Here is a 17,725-nt window from a genome sequence, read left to right on the forward strand (position 1 = left end):
CATAGCATTTCTTTCGGAGGCGGTCTGCCGGGCTGAGAACCGAAGTTCCTCCTGTTTGTTGAGACAACGTCTCCTCGGTTGCCCGGCCGGTCTTGAACTCCCGCCTCGGCCCACGAGTGCCTGGACTACAGGCCTGCACCACCGACGCCCCGCGAGCTCCTCCCTGTTGCGGAGGCCATTGAGCCTACCCGTGAGCGACGGGTGCACAGAGCAAATCAGATTTTGATCTGCACCTGGAGAGCTTCAGCAGCCGCCAGTCACGCCCCCAGTGGCTTCGGGGCCGCCGGAAGTCGTCGTTTCTGAAGCGCCGCACTTAAGGCAGCGGCCGGGCCACTAGACCTGCGAACTACAAGTCCCGGCGGGCCCCGCGCGCCGGCGCTTCCGGCTCGAGCGTCTGTCCCTTTCCCGGCCGGCGGCCGCGGGGGCACGATGAAGCGAACGGGTGGCGCTGCCGCTCCCGGGCAGCCGCGGGCGGGTGAGTGTCAGTTCCGGGGGGCTCGCGCCTCGGGGCCGCGCGGCGGGGCGGACTCGGGCGCGGCCCAGGCCGGCCGGGGTCCCGCGTCGGTGCGTCGATCTGCCGAGCCGCTGGGCCGCCTGTTGTTGCGCTCCTTCATCCCCTCGTTCTTTCTTCTGTCCTTCTTGTACTTACTGAGCTTCGTCTGGGTGTCAGGCACTGTCGTAGGCGCCTGGGGGACTGCGCAGGACGCGAGCCCAGCCACATTAGCTCTGCTGGTGCAGGGGTCCCCAACCTCCGTACTATTAACAGTTCGGACTGGATCGTTCTTTGCCTGGACGGGCTGTCCTGTGCAATGTAGAATGTGGAACAACATTTCTGATTTCTACTTCCGGGAAGCCGGTAATCCCCCAGCCCCAGTTACAACAGAAATGTCTCCAGACGTTGGCAAATGTTTCCTGGGTTGCAACCCACCCGGCACAACTCCTGGTCTAGAGTACGGGGGAAGGATTGACAGTACACAAAAACATGAGGAGTCGTGATAGTATCATGAGAGAAACAGAATGCTGAGAAAATGACAGCTGAGGGCTCCTGAATGGGGAGGAGTGCTGTTCAGTTGGCCAAAGACCAGGTGAAGAGACAGCCAGTCCTGGGACATTGCTGGAGGAGCATTCCAAGCAGAGGGAGCAAGATGGGCAAAGACTCAGAGTGAGAATGGGCTTGGTGGGGAGGTGAGATCGAGGAGGCAGGACAGCTTCACAGTGCAGGGTGGGAATTTTATTTGGCTTACAAACTGAGGAGGACTTGAAACTCAGAAGATGGATCAGGTGTAAGTCTGGGGGTCTTCTGGTTGTATGTGGAGGGTGGATTTGGGGGTTCAGTGGAAAGAGAAGAGTCTGGGCCGCTGTCACCTAGTCCTCTTTGTGGTCTAATAGCCCAAGCCTCGTCTTGAGCAAGACCAAGATGGTCAGCTGGGACTGAGTCAGGTGGGATTCTGCCCTACTCCTAAGACTCATTTGCTTAGGGGTTCCATCTGTTCAGCCCATCTGTACCCTCATCTCACCTCCCCTCACACCCCCGCTCTCCTTTGGGCTACTCATCCTTTGCCTTCAACAGGCCTATGGCCTCCTTAACTTCTTCCCTTTAGGCCTTTCCCTTCCCAGGTCCATTTTCTGAGGATTTGTGGCAGACACACCCTCTGATGCAAATCCCTACTTGACCCTCAGGGAATTCACTTTTCTCCATAGAACCCCAGTCCCTGATTCCTGAGGTTCCTATGCCTATTTGCTGTTGCCTCAGGGAGCTAGAAGCTGCCACAGGGGAAGTAGGGATATGTGCAGCATAACTGAGGAGGAGACAGTTCTAAAAGGAGCAACCAGGGTGGTGCCCCAACCTGAGTTTCCTTGAAGTACCTCCCTGTGGCAGTATGTCAGGGACTTTGGAAATGAATGAAAACAGGGTCTTCAGTACCCACTGAGAAGTGCCTTTGGCAGACTGAATAGAGAATAGTAGACTTCTAGCTCCTCTGGGGTTAGACTCATGTAAAGTCATCAGCATGTCTTTGCTGTCCAGCACCCACTGGGTGTGAGCCTCAGCCAGCTGGCTGGTTGAAAAAAATGCCTGGTGCAGGAAATGGAAAGAAGATGCAGCCAGAGGGGTCTTTGCTGGTCAGAAGAAGCAGGCAGCCTAGACTCTGTGATTTAGCCACACTCTGGCTCTGTTCAGCTGACTCAACGCTGCGGTGGGGCTCCTCGGTTTGCTGGCTGCAGGGCTTGGGTTAGGGTTAGGGCCAGACTTAGTTTTTCACAGCTCTCAGAAAGGAGCCACTGTTGGCAGAGCCTTCACTCTTTTTTTTTTTTAATCTTTAATCTGTATTTATGTATGTATGTATTCATTTATTTATTTTTAATTCTTATGGCTCCTTTTAGGTGTGGATGCATCTTTATTCTGTCTTATGGTGAGAAATGCAGAGCCCCAAGGGCAAGATACTAACCCAGTCACGTATCTGTTAAGAGTCAGAGGTGGAATTTTAACCCAGATATGTCTAAGTCTGTGGCCGTGGCTTTGACCACTCTGTCACACACCATGTCTGTGATGGACACCCTCTGTCTGCTTGTCTCTGGGAACATGTGTGTGAAGTGCCAGCATGTACCCAATCCCACAGGCTGTCAGCTGGACTTACTTTGCTCTGAACTAAGGTCTCCTAGGCCTGACCTTACCAGTAGGTAGGCATCTAGCACTTCATCAGCCCTCTGGAGGGCTCAGTTAGGAGGGACCCTTGGAGGGGATCCACCCACCCCTTGCTCTTTAACAGATACCCCTGTCTCCCCAGCATGCCAGTCCCCAGGGTAGAAAAATGTGGCTGCCCTTGGAGGAGCATGCTGCCAGGTGAGCAGATGAGGAAGGAAAATGGTCACCAAGGGCTGGTGCTGATGACATGGGACCTGGTGCTTGGGAGTCCTAGGTAGAGGGATATAGAGTGGAAGTGAACCTGTGCCAGGAGCACCCAGGTAGAAGGGGCAGCCTTGCAGAAACCAAGGACTGAGGGGTGTCTGGTCCCCACACCATAGACAGTCGAGATCTGGGAAAGAAAGGATGGCAAGTTGAGGCCAGGGGCAGGTGGGACAGCAAAGCCCATTTCTGCTGCAGTGAGGTTGGAGACTGACTGCTGAGTAGGGCAACTCCCTTCCTCCAGCAGAGGGAGCTGTGGATGCTAGAGAGGTTTGGCCTGGGCAGGAAAGGCCTGGATATAAGGTGCAAGGATTAAGAGCCCTGGGAAGGGGAGGCTGTTAACCAGGCCTCCACATAGTTGGGGCTGTGAGTATAGAAAGCAGGGAATAGCAAGGTGAGGGACAGAGGCCAGGATAGGGGGCTGGTAGGGGAGAGAGGCCAATTGGGCCTCTGCCCAGGGCCTGCAGAGCTTCTGAGGGATGCTGCAGAGATTCTGGACATTACACCCTGCCTGCCTGGGATGGAAAAGATGTGCTAAGGGGACAATGGGGGAAGAGGCAAGGAAGCCCATGTGGCTTTGCTATGGCAACCAGGCCTGTTTCTATAGGATTTGGCAGCTGTGTCTGGGCTTGATCCAGGAAAGCTAAGGCAGGGGCTGACCCAGGGGCTGGACAGTTTGTGGAACAGCCTGTGGGCCCCCTAGGCTGGCTCCATGATTTGAAGAGCTATCCTTGGAGTTTTGGGTGTAGCCCAGCCAGTCGGCCAGCCACAGCTCAGGCTTGCTGAAGCCTGTGGAGCCATCCTAGGCTCTTCTCAGGGTGGGTTATAGGCCTAAGAGGGCTCCCAGGGTGTGCCTGCTTCCTTCAGGGCTCAGGACATTGCTGCTCAATGGACAGGGCCACCCCTATCCCCACCCCTCTGGACTGCAGAAAGAGTGCTTTAAGGGTGGGCTTGGCCTTACCAGGATTTGGATCTGCAGACCCCCTCTATTGCCCCACTCTCCAACAGGGCCCTCGTAGGCTGTCCACTCCACCTACCTGACCCAGATCTCCTCAGGATTTGTCCCAAGGGAAAAGGAGTAGAGACCTGTCTCTTACCCCCACTCCACAAGGATGATACCCCAGCAGATCTGTGTTATGGGACTTCAAGCCTTAGACTCCTCCTAGGGGTGAAAGGAGTGGGCCTTACCCTCCTGATTAGGCTTTCTAGAAGAGGGTCTACTGCATTCCATGTGTGCAGGGAGGAAGGTCTTATTAGCCAGGGAGAGCCCCCAGGTCTGAGGAGCTCCCTTGAATGTAGATATGGGTGGGTGGAAATCTCTGGGTCTCTACCCCAGACTCAAGTGAGGTGGCCCCAGGTGGGGAGGGCATGGCAGAGCAGAGTAGAGGAGGAGAGACTGCCCTGCCCTGTTTCCACACACCTACCTACCCAACCCTGCCTTGCCCTGGCAGAACCCTAAGCAGCCTCAGGTCACACTTACCAACTGGTAACAGCCAGGGGGGACAGCACCATTTCTTCTGGGGTCTTTTCTCTTTAAAATATAGAGTCCTGCTGGGTGCTGTGGTGCACACCTGTAATTCTCAGGATACTGAGAAAGGAGGATCACAAGTTCGAGTCTAACCAGGGTAACTTAATGAGACCTTGTCTCAGAATAAAGTTGGAAAAGACTGGGAATATAACTCAGTGGTAGAGCACCCTTGGGTTCAAGGGTTCAATTCTTAGTACCACAAAAAAAAAAAAAAAAAAAAAAAAAAAAAAAATCCCTGTTCTGTTCGTTGCAGACAGACAGACTGACTGACAGGTGGTCCTTGGACTTGGAAAGGAGAGGCAGGGGAACTGCTGGGGAAAGCCCTTTCTCAGCCTACTCCCTAAGGCTTGTCCTGGTTTGGAAAGGGAACCAGCCCTGAGGAAGGCTGTTTCCCAGCCCCAGCACTGGGAACTGGAAGGCAGGAGAGGCCAGGCTTCCAGGAGGCAGAGAACCACTGGATGACAACTTCCTGCCCCCTGAGAACCTCGGCAGAGTGTGGGTTGGGGAACAGGCACTCCACTCCCACTCTGGGGGGCCAGGGCATACCCAGGGCACAGTTTTCCTGTCCTGCCAGCCAGCTGGGTGCTGAGCTGCTCAGCACCTGCTTCCCAGAGGTTTGTCCTGCAGGGCATTCTCTGCTGTCTGGAGCCTGGGCCCCAGGACACTGGGGAAGACTGTTATTGCAAAATCAGTCCCTGGGGGGACTGGGCTGAGGGGAGCCTCAACATCTTGCTCAATCTGGAGATGCTGATGATGGATTGCTGCCTTCCAGGCGGGGCACACAGATGGGGGTGCTGGACTCCAGCCAGGGTCCCGCCTACCCCCAGTCCCTGGCTGAGTCTGGACCCTTGTGATCTGGGAAACGACTTTCCAGACCCAGCAGTCTGCCTCCCTCCTTCCCTGCGTGGCTTCCGGGCCAGTCCTGTAAGTTCCCCCACCGCTGTGTCGCTGTGTCCCTGGCCGCTATTGGCCTTTGGGACTTTCCGGCTGATTTGCATGTTGCCCTGCGTGCCTTTCTGTTTACCTCACCTCAGAGTGAGGGAGAAGCCAGTCCCTGCTTTCACAGCCTGGAACAACGGGTGGGGTGTTGGGCAGGCCCCCTGGGCAGACAGCTTGTCTGTGAACCTGGGGAGTACCTGCTGGGGTCACAGCCGCTGGAGCTTGCAGCTGGCCTCATAGCCCTGGAAGCTAGCAGTGAGAAGAGAGCAGATGGGATTGTGAAATCCAGGTCAGTGTCTCCTAATGTTGCCCTGTGAGCCACCTCAGTCCCACAAAAGGCTGAGCCTTTTGTGCTGATGTTGCAAGTCCTCGAGGACCTGGATTCAGGGTGTCTGGGTAGCAAGCTGAACCCCTGGCCAGCTGTCCTGGACCTTCCTGATTAGCAAGGAGGCCAGCTGTGGTTCTGTGGGCTGGGAGCAGAGGCATGTGGGAGCAGAACAAGCAACATTCACATCTTTGCCGCAGGGACACCTCCTTTGACCCCAGCTGCCCTTCCCCAGAGAGCCCAGTTTGAGGCACACAGCCAAGCCCTGGAGTTACAACTGGTACTGGGGGTGTTGGGTGGGATGTCTCCTGCTGGGGTATAGGGCTGGTACAGTGGGATGGAGGAGATAATGGAACCAGGTGTGTGCGATGGCAGGTGACTGGGGTGGGAGGAGGGCAAGGTGCTGGAAGCAGTGCTGTATTCTCAGAGCATTGGGGCAGTAACTGTCTCTCCCACCTTCTTGGTGGGCTGAGACTGGTTTCTCAGGAACTGGTTGCTCTTCTGCTCTGGACCCTGAGGTGGGCATTCTGCTGCCATGCCCCCAAGGAGAAAGCTAATTCTGAAGTCACTGAGCACAGGTGCTATGGTGGCCTCCAGGGGGAGTGCACATGTGTGCCTCATGGTGCAGTCCTGGCGTGTGACCTTCTTCCCCATGGTGAGATCTAATCACAGCTGGCTCTAACCACAGCTACTGCTCTGTGGCAGGATAGGGTATCGTCCCAGCATCACCTTCATGGACTCCTGGCTTCTAGGCTCCTGAGAGTGGAGAGACTGCTTGGGAGGGGGTGTCCAATGGCAGTGCTTATACCCCTGCAGGGATGTGACTGGGCTGCCACAAGGAAGGGATTGTCTCAGCCCTAGACAGATCTGTTGCCAGGACCTGTCCTGAGTATGACCTGTTATCTGGGTTTTCCCTTTTGCCTAATCTTCCTTCCTTGCAGGTGTCCTAGGTCTGGGCTTCTGAGGATGAGATCTGCTTGGGCCCACCTCAGACTCTTATCATTGATGGACCTCCTATGCATCCCACATACCTTCTCCCTGCCACCCCAGCACTTGAGCCCTGAGTGACACAGTCGGGGGTGTGGGTGACCTGCATGGAGTCAAAAGCTGAGGCTCCTCTCTTTTCTGTGACTTTCTTCATGTGATGTGTGTGGACAAAGTTGGGCTCCAGCTATTTCGCCTCATGGATTCTCCTAGTCTGGCCAGGTCTTGATAGTACCTATCATGGCAAGAAGCACATCCATCTTGCCTGGTCCCCATGTGACTAGGCCCTCATATGTGTTACACCCTGGACCAAGCCCAGTGGGCTGGTGGAGAATGCCCACTGAGCCCCAGCCTTGGCCTCAGGTCCATTCAGCCTGCAGAGCGACCTGCTTAGAAGTGACCAGCTGTGACAGCATAGGTGGGGGACTCCCCACCTCCTGAGCAGAGCTGGATGGGCTTTCTAGGAGGGCTAGGCTTTGAGGACTGGTGAAACTGAGGGCCCACCTGCCTGCACCTGGGGCTGGAGGTGCGGAAGGGCTCTTGCCTGAAAGTTGGTGTTAGAGGTAGAGCACCCGCTGGAGCAGGCCCGTCGTGGGGGCAACTTGTCCGACAGCCGGGACCCAGGCTGGCAGTTTTCAGCCCCTCACTTGTGTTCCATCCACAGGGAATGCTGCCCAAGGACCCCGGATGCCTCTCTAGAGCATGAGCACAGGCAAGAGCGCCCGCTACAACCGCTTCTCTGGGGCGCCTGCCAACCTTCCCTCCCCAGACCTCAGCACCGGGGTAAGGGGTGTCCCAAGGGTGAGGGTCTGCCCTCTTCATACCCCCATGCTCCAGTCATTGACACTGACTGCAGAGCTTCCAGAGTACCCCTGCCCAGCAGGCCTGCAGGCGGGGATGCCTCCCGAGCATGGTGCTGGGTATCCCTACATAAGCACGCCCGTCTGCGGGTAAGTGTGTTGGTGCATGTCCACATTCCCTCCGGGGACAAGGCCAAGGCTCCTCCTTCTCTCCTAGACCAGAATGGAAACAACCTTTGGACCCGCCTTCTCGGCTGTCACCACCATCACAAAAGGTGAGCCTGTGAGTCGGAGTCGTCTGGCCTCTCTCAGGCCAGACCTCCCTGGTGAGGCAGGAGAAGGCACTGTCAGCTTCCGGCCTCTGTTGCTTGCCAAGTCTCCTGACTGGGTGGGAGCCAGGCCATCCTGCTTCAGCACCTCAGCCTCTGCTGCGCATTCTTCTCGCCCATCCCCTGGCCTTGTCCTTCCCTCTCTTCCCGGCACCTCTCCAAGGAGGGCTGTTCTGACTTCACTGGCAGCACAACCAGCCCACCTTTTTTCTCTCCTCCCCTGGGGCTGGCTGGTCCTTGGGCTGTCTTCTAGCCTCCAGTGGGTCATGAGCGTCATGGGATCCATGGACCCCAGCCCCAGCACTTGGTCTGAAGATTGTAGGGAGTTGCAGATGGACAGTGTCCTTCCCAAGGGTGTGGGGGCCGGGGCCCTCTTTTCAGGGCCAGGGTTCTGGGCAGAAGTGTGTTCTCTTGCCTTTCTGGCATTGTGCTCTTTTTTTAATTTTTTTTAAATTTTTTTAGTTGTTGAACCTTTATTTTATTCATTTATTTATATGTGGTACTGAGAATCGAACCCAGTGCCTCACACATGCTGGGTAAGTGCTCTGCCACTGAGCTACAATGCCAGCCCAATCTGGCCACTCTTGTGACAGATAGGGAAAAAGAGGCCCGTCACAGGGCAAGTAGTTGAAGGCCTGATCTTGACCTGAGGCCTTTGGGGCTGGTTGTTGTGACATCTGGACCTGACTGAGCCTGAACTTGGTAGCAGCCACTCCCTTGCATCCAGTGGAAAGAATGTAGAGCCCACAAGGTGACTTTTCCCAGCCCTGCTTCTCAGGGCAGTCTTGTCCTCTGGCCCAGGCTGAGCATGGGCGATGTGGGCAGGAGGAAGGAGGATGCCTCAGCACCTTCACCAGGGAAGTTAGAACAGTTGGGGCTGCTTCCTGGTTCTGGCTGTGCCAGGAAGAGGAATGGGAGGACCCAGACCATCAGCATGCTGTCCTGGCCTACTGCACGCCCTTGGCCTGCCTATGCCTGTTTCCTCTGAACCAGGGCTGTCAGACAGCTCACCTGGCAGTTAGGTCAAACAAGGTGTCTGCACTCCTGCCAGTGATCTGAGGTGGGATCACTTGGTACTGGCCGTGCACCTCACTGGGGCATGGAGTAGCCCAAGTCAGGTTAGGGTGATGGGGCCCTGTGGAAGCTCTAAAAGAAGACCCCTCCCAGGGGTAGGCAGGGCTGGAGCCAGGAGTGTCCAGATTCAGTGCTGGGGCAGTACAGGAGCAGGGCGAGCGGTGCCACTGCTTGATGTTGGGAGGCAACTCCAGCTACCCACACCCTGTCACTGCACCCTCTCAGCCCTGGAGAAGGCCGAGAGCTAGAAGCAGCCACAGGGACCCACATGCTGCCTGTCAGGCCTTCCTGCAGCAGCCCACATCCATAGCCCCTGGCACCTCCCTCTTTTCTTGGCAGCTGATGGTTCCAGCACATACAAGCAGCACCGCAGAACACCTTCCTCTTCCAGCACCCTCGCCTACTCCCCACGGGATGAGGAGGACGGCATGGTAGGTCCCCACCCTCCTATAGGCCCTCTTTCCTGGGGCCCAGGGCCCAAGAGGTGCTGACACTAGGGCAGAGTGAACAGTGTGTAGACACCCCGAGGCTTGAGCACAGTCAGCAAGTCCCTAAGACAGAAAGGAGGCTCCCATGACCAGGAACTGGAGGGCATGGTACTTAAAGGCCAGGACAAGACACATTAGGCTCTACCTCAAGCGAGATGGGATCCATAGAAGATTCAGTCAGGAGGGTGACCAGGTAAAACCCATGTTTCTGAAACTTCCTCAGCTGCTGAGTAGAGAGAATGGATTTCTGAGTAAGCAGGGATTTGAGGGATGGGTCCCAACTGGGGAAAGAGACGTAGCAGGTGAGGAAAAGTGCATCGATCTAAGCTGTGGGGTCAGCAGAAGTAGGGGGTCAGTGAGACCACCCCTGCTGAGTGTGGGGGTGCTGGCCATGTTAGGGAGGGAGGGGTTCAGGACACTTGGGCTAGCTGCTGCTGCCCCACACAGTCGCCAGGGTCATGCTGGCCATTCCCTGCCAGTTGGGTCATTGGTACTCATTTCTGGGCTCCGGGCCTGCCAAAGGAAAGAGGCCGACCCCAACAGGCCTGGGGCCCATGGGTGCTGGAACAGCTGGCCCTCCTCTGTGCTGGCCCTCTGCTTTATCTCATCTTTCCAGCGTAGCAGCTCTGCTGACAGCCTTTGGCTGGTTCTCCCGCTCAGCCAGGCCTCAGGACCAAAGGCTTCTCCTCACACTGAGAGGCCAGGACTTATTTTCCTTTTTAATAGAAAGAAAACATTTTAGTCAGCCGAACAGGCATGCGTGCTGTGTGCCAGCTACTGCAGGAGACCCCAAGGAGGAGTCAGGTAGACCTGTAGCCCTTGGGCCTCTGCCTACCTCCGTCTCCATCCATGACCTCTGACCAGCCTGCCTGGGCCTTGGAGGAAGTAAATTCCCTGTTCCTCTGGTTTCAGATAATCACAGAGCATCCAGTGGATCATAGTACCCTGAAAGAAATGTGGGCATCTTCTGTGTTTGCTCTGGGCCTGTGGGCAGCTTCCTGCCTACCCCTGTGCTCAGGAGAGTTGGATCCTGAGAGAAGCCCACCAAGGGCGGGCAGAGGAGAGCGGAGCTCCGTGGCTGCTCCCTTCTGGTTCTGCTCTCCCTGCTCTGCTTTCCATTGCCACCCATGGGGATGTCTGACCACTTCTTCTGACTTTCCCCTCTGTTCCTTAGGTTGGCATTGCCATGTAGACAAGCCACTTGGGACACTATCCTAGTGAGGGAGGCCCACGGATATGGCTGCACCACCTCCTAGGGGACGTCTGACCCTGGGACTGGCTGTGCCTCTGTACCATGGGGTTTCACACCCAGGCTGGTAGGGAGATGATCAACCTCATAGCCTCCATGCTGCACAGAAGCTTTGCAGAGAAGCAGCTGGGCCCAGGCCTAGGGGACTACCTACAGTGTGCACATGCTGTTTCCTGAGGGTAGTGCTCAAGGAATGAGGCTGCAAGCTTCTGTCAGCCCAGAGGGAGGACCTTTAGGGAGCATCAGCTCTTGTTAACTTGGAGAAGTTTTCCAGGTCCAGAAAGGAGGAAGGAACAGTACCTGTCCCCTTCTCCTGGAATTCCCCCCAAGCCCTCATTTTGCTCAGGCACAGACAGGCACCTGAGGGAGGCCCTGGCCTGCTTTCAGGAGGCTCAGACAGGGCTTGCTGGGGACCTATCCCTGACTTTCCTGCTAGCCTTCCAGGCTGGGCCTAGAGTCCCCTGGATGGGACACTAGGCAGGCTGCTGAGCCTAGTAGGCACCTGAAGCCCAGCAGCCACTCCCACACCAGCCTTCTATTCCCTTGCGTCCAGTACTGCAGGGGCTCTCTGCTGCCCAGGATTGGCTCGCGGAGGCACCCCCTCTGCAGCCTACGTTCCCTCACGGGAAGCAGGAAGCAGCCCGAGTGTGTCCTCGTAGAATTGAATAGCAGGAAGTCTCTCCATTTACACAAAGAAAGTTGGCAGTCCTAAGTGGGCAGCCCAGCACCAGGGACTGTGGCCGGCTGATTAAGCTGGTGGCGGGGGACCAGAGGCTGCACCAGCTCCCCATGCACCCTTTGTGGCCCCCCACAAAAACACCCGCTCGTTCACGGGTAGACCAGGGACACTGCTCCCCCCAGTCTCTGCAAAGGCTGGGCCCATTTCCCCTGCACAGACCCTGCACGGGGCCCCTGATGAACACTTCTCTCCGTGCAGCCCCCCATCAGCACCCCTCGCCGCTCCGATTCAGCCATCTCCGTCCGCTCCCTGCACTCCGAGTCCAGCATGTCCTTGCGCTCCACGTTCTCACTGCCGGAGGAGGAAGAGGAGCCGGTAGGTGCAGGGGCTCAGTGCAGAGGGTCTTCCAGAACTGTCACTGTGCTCTGGGGCCAGGGGGCACTTGGGCCTTACCAGCCTAGCTCACAGTGAGAGAGTGGATCCGGTCTGGTCAGGAGTTTTGGTCCTCTCTGGTCCATGTCAGAACTTGAGCGGCCAGGCTGGGTCCCCCAGGTACGGTTTTTCTACTCCCAGGGAAGGGCATTGGGAAGGTGGAATGGGTGGTGGGGGGGGGCCCTTTTTGGTCTTCATCCCAGGAAGAGAGACAGGCAAGAACTGGCTCAAACAGTGTGTGTAGCAGTGTCTACACTGCTGGACACGGTCCACCCTGCTTGAGTTCTGCCTTTGGCAGGGGCCCTCAACCCCTGCTTTCCCTCCTTAGTCCTCTAAGGCCCCCCGGCCCCAGCAGTCTGTCTAAAGACATCCCAGCTGAGGTGCCTCCAGCCCCAGAGAACAGCTCGGGACTGGACAGCGTGGGCCAGGCAGCCTGGTGGTGTGACTGAGTGGTCCCTTCGCCCTGTCAGCACCCAGCTCACCTCCTGCTCTCCTACCCTTTGCCTGTTGGTTTAGGAGCCACTGGTATTTGCTGAGCAGCCCTCAGTGAAGCTGTGCTGCCAACTCTGCTGTGGTGTGTTCAAGGACCCTGTGATCACCACATGTGGGGTGAGGCTGCCTGTGTACCCTCCCTCCCCACCCCAGCTGCTTGCCCTGACTCGGGCTGGTAAGCTGCTGGTCCCCTTCCCGGGAGCCTTGGCCTGGATCACAGGCCTGGTCTGGCTGCCTAGCAGGTGCCTTCTCTGGTGTGGGGCAAAGAGTGGGACGAACCCTGGGCTATACTAGCTTTGACTTGGGGTGAAGAAGACTACAGCCATCCCCCAAGTCTGCCCTTTATCCCTGCAGCACACGTTCTGTAGGAGATGCGCCTTGAAGTCAGGTAGGTCCCTCCCTCTTCCCCAGACCCAGCCACATCATTCCCCAGCTGGGGAGGGCATCCCAGTCTCGTCTGTAGCCCTTGGCCCTGGCCACTCAGCAGAGGCTATTGGCTTCTCCCTGGTCCTTCCCACAGTGTCCAAGCATGCTTTTCCTCTGTGGGGGCTGTGGTGGTGCTGCTAGCACTGAAGCCCAAGCTCAGGAGTTCCACAGAGGAGCAGGGAGACCCAGAGCTCCGTGTCTTGAGTCCCTCCTGCAGTGGGTGTGGGTGGGCCTCCCAGAGTCAGCACCGGCACTCTCTTTGGGACCTCCATCCCCACAGCATCTGTTCCGACCCCCTTTGTAGCTGGCCCCATAGTGCTGCCACCCAGACTGACTGCTTCCTCATGCCTTGTCCCTCGTCCCTTGACCCTGCTTAAGACTTTATTGTGTCATCTGAGAGACCCCTGTCACTACCGGGTGACCCAGCCCTGCACCTGTTCCTGTGCCAGGCATTGATGGGTGGGTCAGATACCCAGTGGGCTCATACCTACCTGGTCCTGCACCCTCCAGCCTCACTGGTATTCAGTTCTGCACTGGCTGGAGCTGCCAGGGAAGGGGTTGCTGGGCAGACTGTGGGATCAGCATTCCCTCTTTCTCCAGAGAAGTGTCCTGTGGACAATGCCAAGCTGACAGTGGTGGTGAACAACATCGCAGTAGCCGAACAGATCGGGGAGCTCTTCATCCACTGCAGGCACGGCTGTCGTGTGGTGGGTGCAGGGAAACCCAGTGTCTTCGAGGTGGACCCCCGGGGGTGCCCCTTCACCATAAAGCTCAGTGCCCGGAAGTAAGTAGTCCCCAGCCCCCAGGGAGTCCTGAGCACCTTTGCTTCTCTGGGGGCTCCATGTGGCTCTGGCTTAGCCTCACATGCCCCACGTCCTGCTCTTGTACAGGGACCACGAGGGCAGCTGTGACTATAGGCCTGTGCGCTGCCCCAACAATCCCAGCTGCCCACCCCTCCTCAAGATGAACCTGGAGGCCCACCTCAAAGAATGCGAGCACATCAAGTGTCCTCACTCCAAGTACGGGTGAGTGGGGGCACAGGCGTGGGTAGGGGTCACACTCCTCAGCACACCTCAGCTGAGAGCCCCTGTGTGCCGGTCCCGAGGAGACCGACCTGAGCCAGGAGCCACACTGATGACTGTCATCACGGCTGAGGTCCAGGTGGTGTGGAGACTCGAGCCCACTTAAACAGGTCAAGGAGCTGGGGGTGTCAGGGAGGGAGCACACAGGAGTAGATTCAAGTGGATGACTGGAGTTGCCATCAGACAGGGAGGTGGGGGTGGGAGAAGAGGCCGAAGCCCAACTTTTCAGGGCAGGGAGGCCAATAAGGAGTGTGGGTTTTATTTTCAGGGTGGGAGGAAGCCTTAAAGATCTTTGTGGGTGCATGATTGGATTTCTCTTATGAAGTAGCTGGCTGTGTGGTAGAGGTCAGGCAGGTGGGAGGGCAGCTGAATCTGGGGTGTGGTGGCTACAGCAGTGGAGGATTCTTAAGGGATTCCTGGGGTCAGGGAAGCCAAGGAAGGGGTCCTGGCAGGCAGGCAGGTGGACAGCTGTCCTGTCCCTCCAGGTGCACCTTCATTGGGAACCAGGACACATATGAGACACACCTAGAGACGTGCCGGTTTGAGGGCCTGAAGGAGTTCCTGCAGCAGACAGATGACCGCTTCCACGAGATGCATGTAGCCCTGGCACAAAAGGACCAGGAGATAGCCTTCCTGCGCTCCATGCTGGGCAAGCTCTCTGAGAAGATTGACCAGCTAGAGAAGAGCCTCGAGCTCAAGTTTGGTGAGGGCCAACCCGGAGGGTACAGGGTGCAGGGTGCTGCCAGCCACTGCTCCTGATGCCAGTGACACCCTCTCTCCTACTGTGCAGATGTCCTGGATGAGAATCAGAGCAAACTCAGTGAGGACCTCATGGAATTCCGGAGGGATGCATCCATGTTGAATGTGAGTTGACTGGGCATGCAGGTGGGTGAGATGCAGGAAGGTGGGGCCCCAGCAGGCAGGCCTCCCCTCTGGCCTTTGTTTTCATTAGCTGGGTTAGAAGTCTGTTCAGGTGAGGGCTGCTGCCACCCTGACCCAGGCCAGGGTCATGCAGCTTCATGGCTGCACCAGAGGTCATGGCAGCTCTATTTACCATTCTCCCTTCTGTTCCCGGCCTTGTAGGATGAGCTGTCTCACATCAATGCAAGGCTGAACATGGGCATCCTAGGATGTGAGTTATGGCCCCCTGCTGCTTCTACCTGCTATCCCCTGGACCCCTGTGGGTCCCTCACCAGCTTCTCCCATCTGCAGCCTATGACCCTCAGCAGATCTTCAAGTGCAAAGGGACCTTTGTTGGCCACCAGGGCCCTGTCTGGTGTCTCTGTGTCTACTCCATGGGTGACCTGCTCTTCAGTGGTTCCTCTGACAAGACCATCAAGGTGGGCTGGGTTCTTCCCAGGCAGGGCCTTTTCCCCAGGATGGCTGACTTCTTTATCCTGCCATCCTGCCCCTTGGCAATGGGCTGACCCTGCTGGGATCAACTCTGACCCTGGTCTCTGCAGGTGTGGGACACCTGTACCACCTACAAGTGCCAGAAGACACTGGAGGGCCACGATGGCATCGTGCTAGCTCTCTGCATCCAGGGGTGAGTCCAGACATGTGCGCCCACTGACCCGAAGGCAAGAGACGCTGCTGCTGCCCCAGGGGCTATGAGCTCAGCCCGTGTGACTGTCTGTTCTACCTTGGGGCACCCTCAGCCCTGAGCAGTGCTGGATCCCTGGGAAGTCATTCTGTCTCTGGAGTAGTGTTGGTGCTCTGGCCTCCCATGCAGTCCTGGCCCTAACCCTGGTGCACCTTCTGTGGCTAGACACTAGAGGTATGACTCTTAGAGGGCAGAGGCAGGAGAGCAGCATCACTGGCAAGTCAGAGCCCTGATACAGCTCTAGGCACAGGTCCATGGAGCACCTCCTGGCTACCTTGTCCCTGGGTGGCCTCTTCTCTGGCCCTGACTTCTGGTCTTGTGTTGGGAGGCTGTGTGTGGGCCTTACATGTGTGTGAATGTATATCAAGAGGCAGAGGTGCTCACTCACTGGATGCAGCAGCTTGACTGGCAGTGGGGCTAATGGCTGGTGACTTCCCCAGCTTGGCTATCAGATGCTTGTCAGGCAGGCACCAGGGGCTAGGCTGCTACTTTCCAAGGCTCCACACACACTGTGGCTATGGCTCAGGAATGGCAGTGGCTCTGGCACTAGGCCAAGATGCAGGTTCACTTGGCCCTAGCCAGGGCAGTGTCAGAAAGGATGGATGGTACCCTCCCTTACTCTCATGTGTTGGCTCTGCTCCCCCAGATGCAAACTCTACAGTGGCTCTGCAGATTGCACTATCATTGTGAGTAGGGCCTGTGGGGCGGCAGGGGGGAAGGAGGCCCAGCTCCTGGTTTGACTGTCCTAAGGCTTGCCATCACCCCTGTAGGTATGGGATATCCAGAACCTGCAGAAAGTGAACACCATCCGGGCCCACGACAACCCTGTGTGCACACTCGTGTCCTCCCACAACATGCTCTTCAGTGGCTCCCTGAAGGCCATTAAGGTACAGGCAAGGGTGCACCTGCATGTGCACAGCATCAGGGCACTGGGCACTGATGCAGCCTGTGCTCACAGCCATCCCCACAGGTCTGGGACATCGTGGGTACTGAGCTAAAGTTGAAGAAGGAGCTCACAGGCCTCAACCACTGGGTGCGGGCCCTGGTGGCAGCCCAGAGCTACTTGTACAGTGGCTCCTACCAGACAATCAAGGTGTGCCAAGCTACCCCCTGTTGGCAAGACCTTGCCCTCTGTTGCACTTGCCAGGCCATCCCTGAGCACTCCCTCTGCCCTGCCCTACAACTATACACACCCTGGGTGGGTGGGGCAGGCTGCCTCTTTACACACCCTGGGTGGGTGAGCTTCAGAGACCTCGGGCGTGAGGCCCCTGGCCTGGACCAAGTGGGGACACTTGCCCACAGATCTGGGACATCCGGACCCTCGACTGCATCCATGTCCTGCAGACGTCTGGTGGCAGCGTCTACTCCATCGCTGTGACGAATCACCACATTGTCTGTGGCACCTACGAGAACCTCATCCATGTAAGGGCCAGGTACCCAGGGCAGGCTTGACTCAGGGCCCATCCCCTCCTCATTCTGGGTCTCTGTCTCTGACCCACCTGTGCCTGCTCCTTCAGGTATGGGATATCGAATCCAAGGAGCAGGTGCGGACCCTAACAGGCCATGTGGGCACCGTGTATGCCCTGGCGGTCATCTCGACACCAGACCAGACCAAAGTCTTCAGTGCATCCTATGACCGGTCCCTCAGGGTACATGCTGGCCCAGCAGCAGCAGGAGGCACAGGGGGAGGAGATCTGGGCTTGGGTGGGCCCTCACATCCCCTGTACTCCCCAGGTCTGGAGCATGGATAACATGATCTGCACCCAGACTCTACTGCGCCATCAGGGTAGTGTGACCGCACTAGCTGTGTCCCGGGGCCGGCTCTTCTCAGGAGCTGTGGATAGCACTGTGAAGGTCAGTGTCTATGACTTAGACCATTCAAAGGGGCTGCACAGAATGGAGGGACATAGAGGGTGAGGGGCTAGTGGTTCCAGGTAAGTACCAGTGGAGGGCAGGTATGACTGACAAGTGTCTTTGGGCCACAGTGGCACCTGAAACACAGACCTTTCTTTGCAGGTTTGGACATGCTAACAGACTCCAGACCAGACCTTTGCTTCCGGTGGCCCTGTCTGAGCCAAGCTGGCCACAGGGGGTGGCCCTGGAGCTTCTTCCTACCCTGTAGGGGCAGGTAGACAGAGTCACATGGCCAGGCAGTGCCCTCCCTGCCCTGCACTCCATGAGCCTCCCTTTACTCAACTCGACCCTGTCTCATTGTGGCTAGGGCCACGCCCAGGCTCCTCTCTGGGTGCCAGGTACGACGCTTGCCCAGCCCACCCTTTGTCCCCACGCCAGTTGGACCATGGGCCTTTTTACTTACCTTTTCTACTGTTTTTAAACTGTATATAGATTTATTTGATTACTTCCTGATTGAAATAAAAGCTGCACAGACT

The 17,725-nt window shown here is 57.2% G+C and overlaps 1 protein-coding gene across 6 annotated transcripts; it reads left to right on the forward strand.

Moving 5' to 3' along the window:
* The first annotated feature begins 335 nt into the window (after nucleotides 1–335).
* TRAF7 (TNF receptor associated factor 7) lies at nucleotides 336–17,716 on the forward strand. 6 transcript variants are annotated; one of them, XM_079120308.1, is made up of 21 exons: nucleotides 336–475; nucleotides 7,346–7,393; nucleotides 7,699–7,756; nucleotides 9,224–9,315; nucleotides 11,559–11,675; nucleotides 12,249–12,341; nucleotides 12,579–12,612; nucleotides 13,251–13,434; nucleotides 13,541–13,675; nucleotides 14,218–14,435; nucleotides 14,523–14,596; nucleotides 14,816–14,864; nucleotides 14,945–15,072; nucleotides 15,196–15,278; nucleotides 15,982–16,021; nucleotides 16,106–16,222; nucleotides 16,306–16,428; nucleotides 16,638–16,757; nucleotides 16,853–16,984; nucleotides 17,070–17,189; nucleotides 17,352–17,714. In XM_079120308.1, exons 3-21 carry the CDS (start codon nucleotides 7,705–7,707, stop codon nucleotides 17,364–17,366), a joined length of 1,926 nt encoding a protein of 641 aa, XP_078976434.1. In that variant the 5' UTR covers nucleotides 336–475; nucleotides 7,346–7,393; nucleotides 7,699–7,704; the 3' UTR covers nucleotides 17,367–17,714. The 6 variants fall into 6 exon arrangements, with proteins under 6 accessions (XP_078976434.1, XP_078976433.1, XP_078976430.1 ...); XM_079120307.1 differs by having other exon boundaries at nucleotides 339–475; nucleotides 7,346–7,464; nucleotides 13,541–13,669; nucleotides 17,352–17,716; XM_079120304.1 differs by having other exon boundaries at nucleotides 339–475; nucleotides 7,346–7,464.
* Nucleotides 17,717–17,725: the final 9 nt, after the last annotated feature.

This window comes from Sciurus vulgaris, assembly GCF_902686455.1.
Source record: "Sciurus vulgaris genome assembly, chromosome: 18".
Classification (NCBI taxonomy): domain Eukaryota; kingdom Metazoa; phylum Chordata; class Mammalia; order Rodentia; family Sciuridae; genus Sciurus; species Sciurus vulgaris.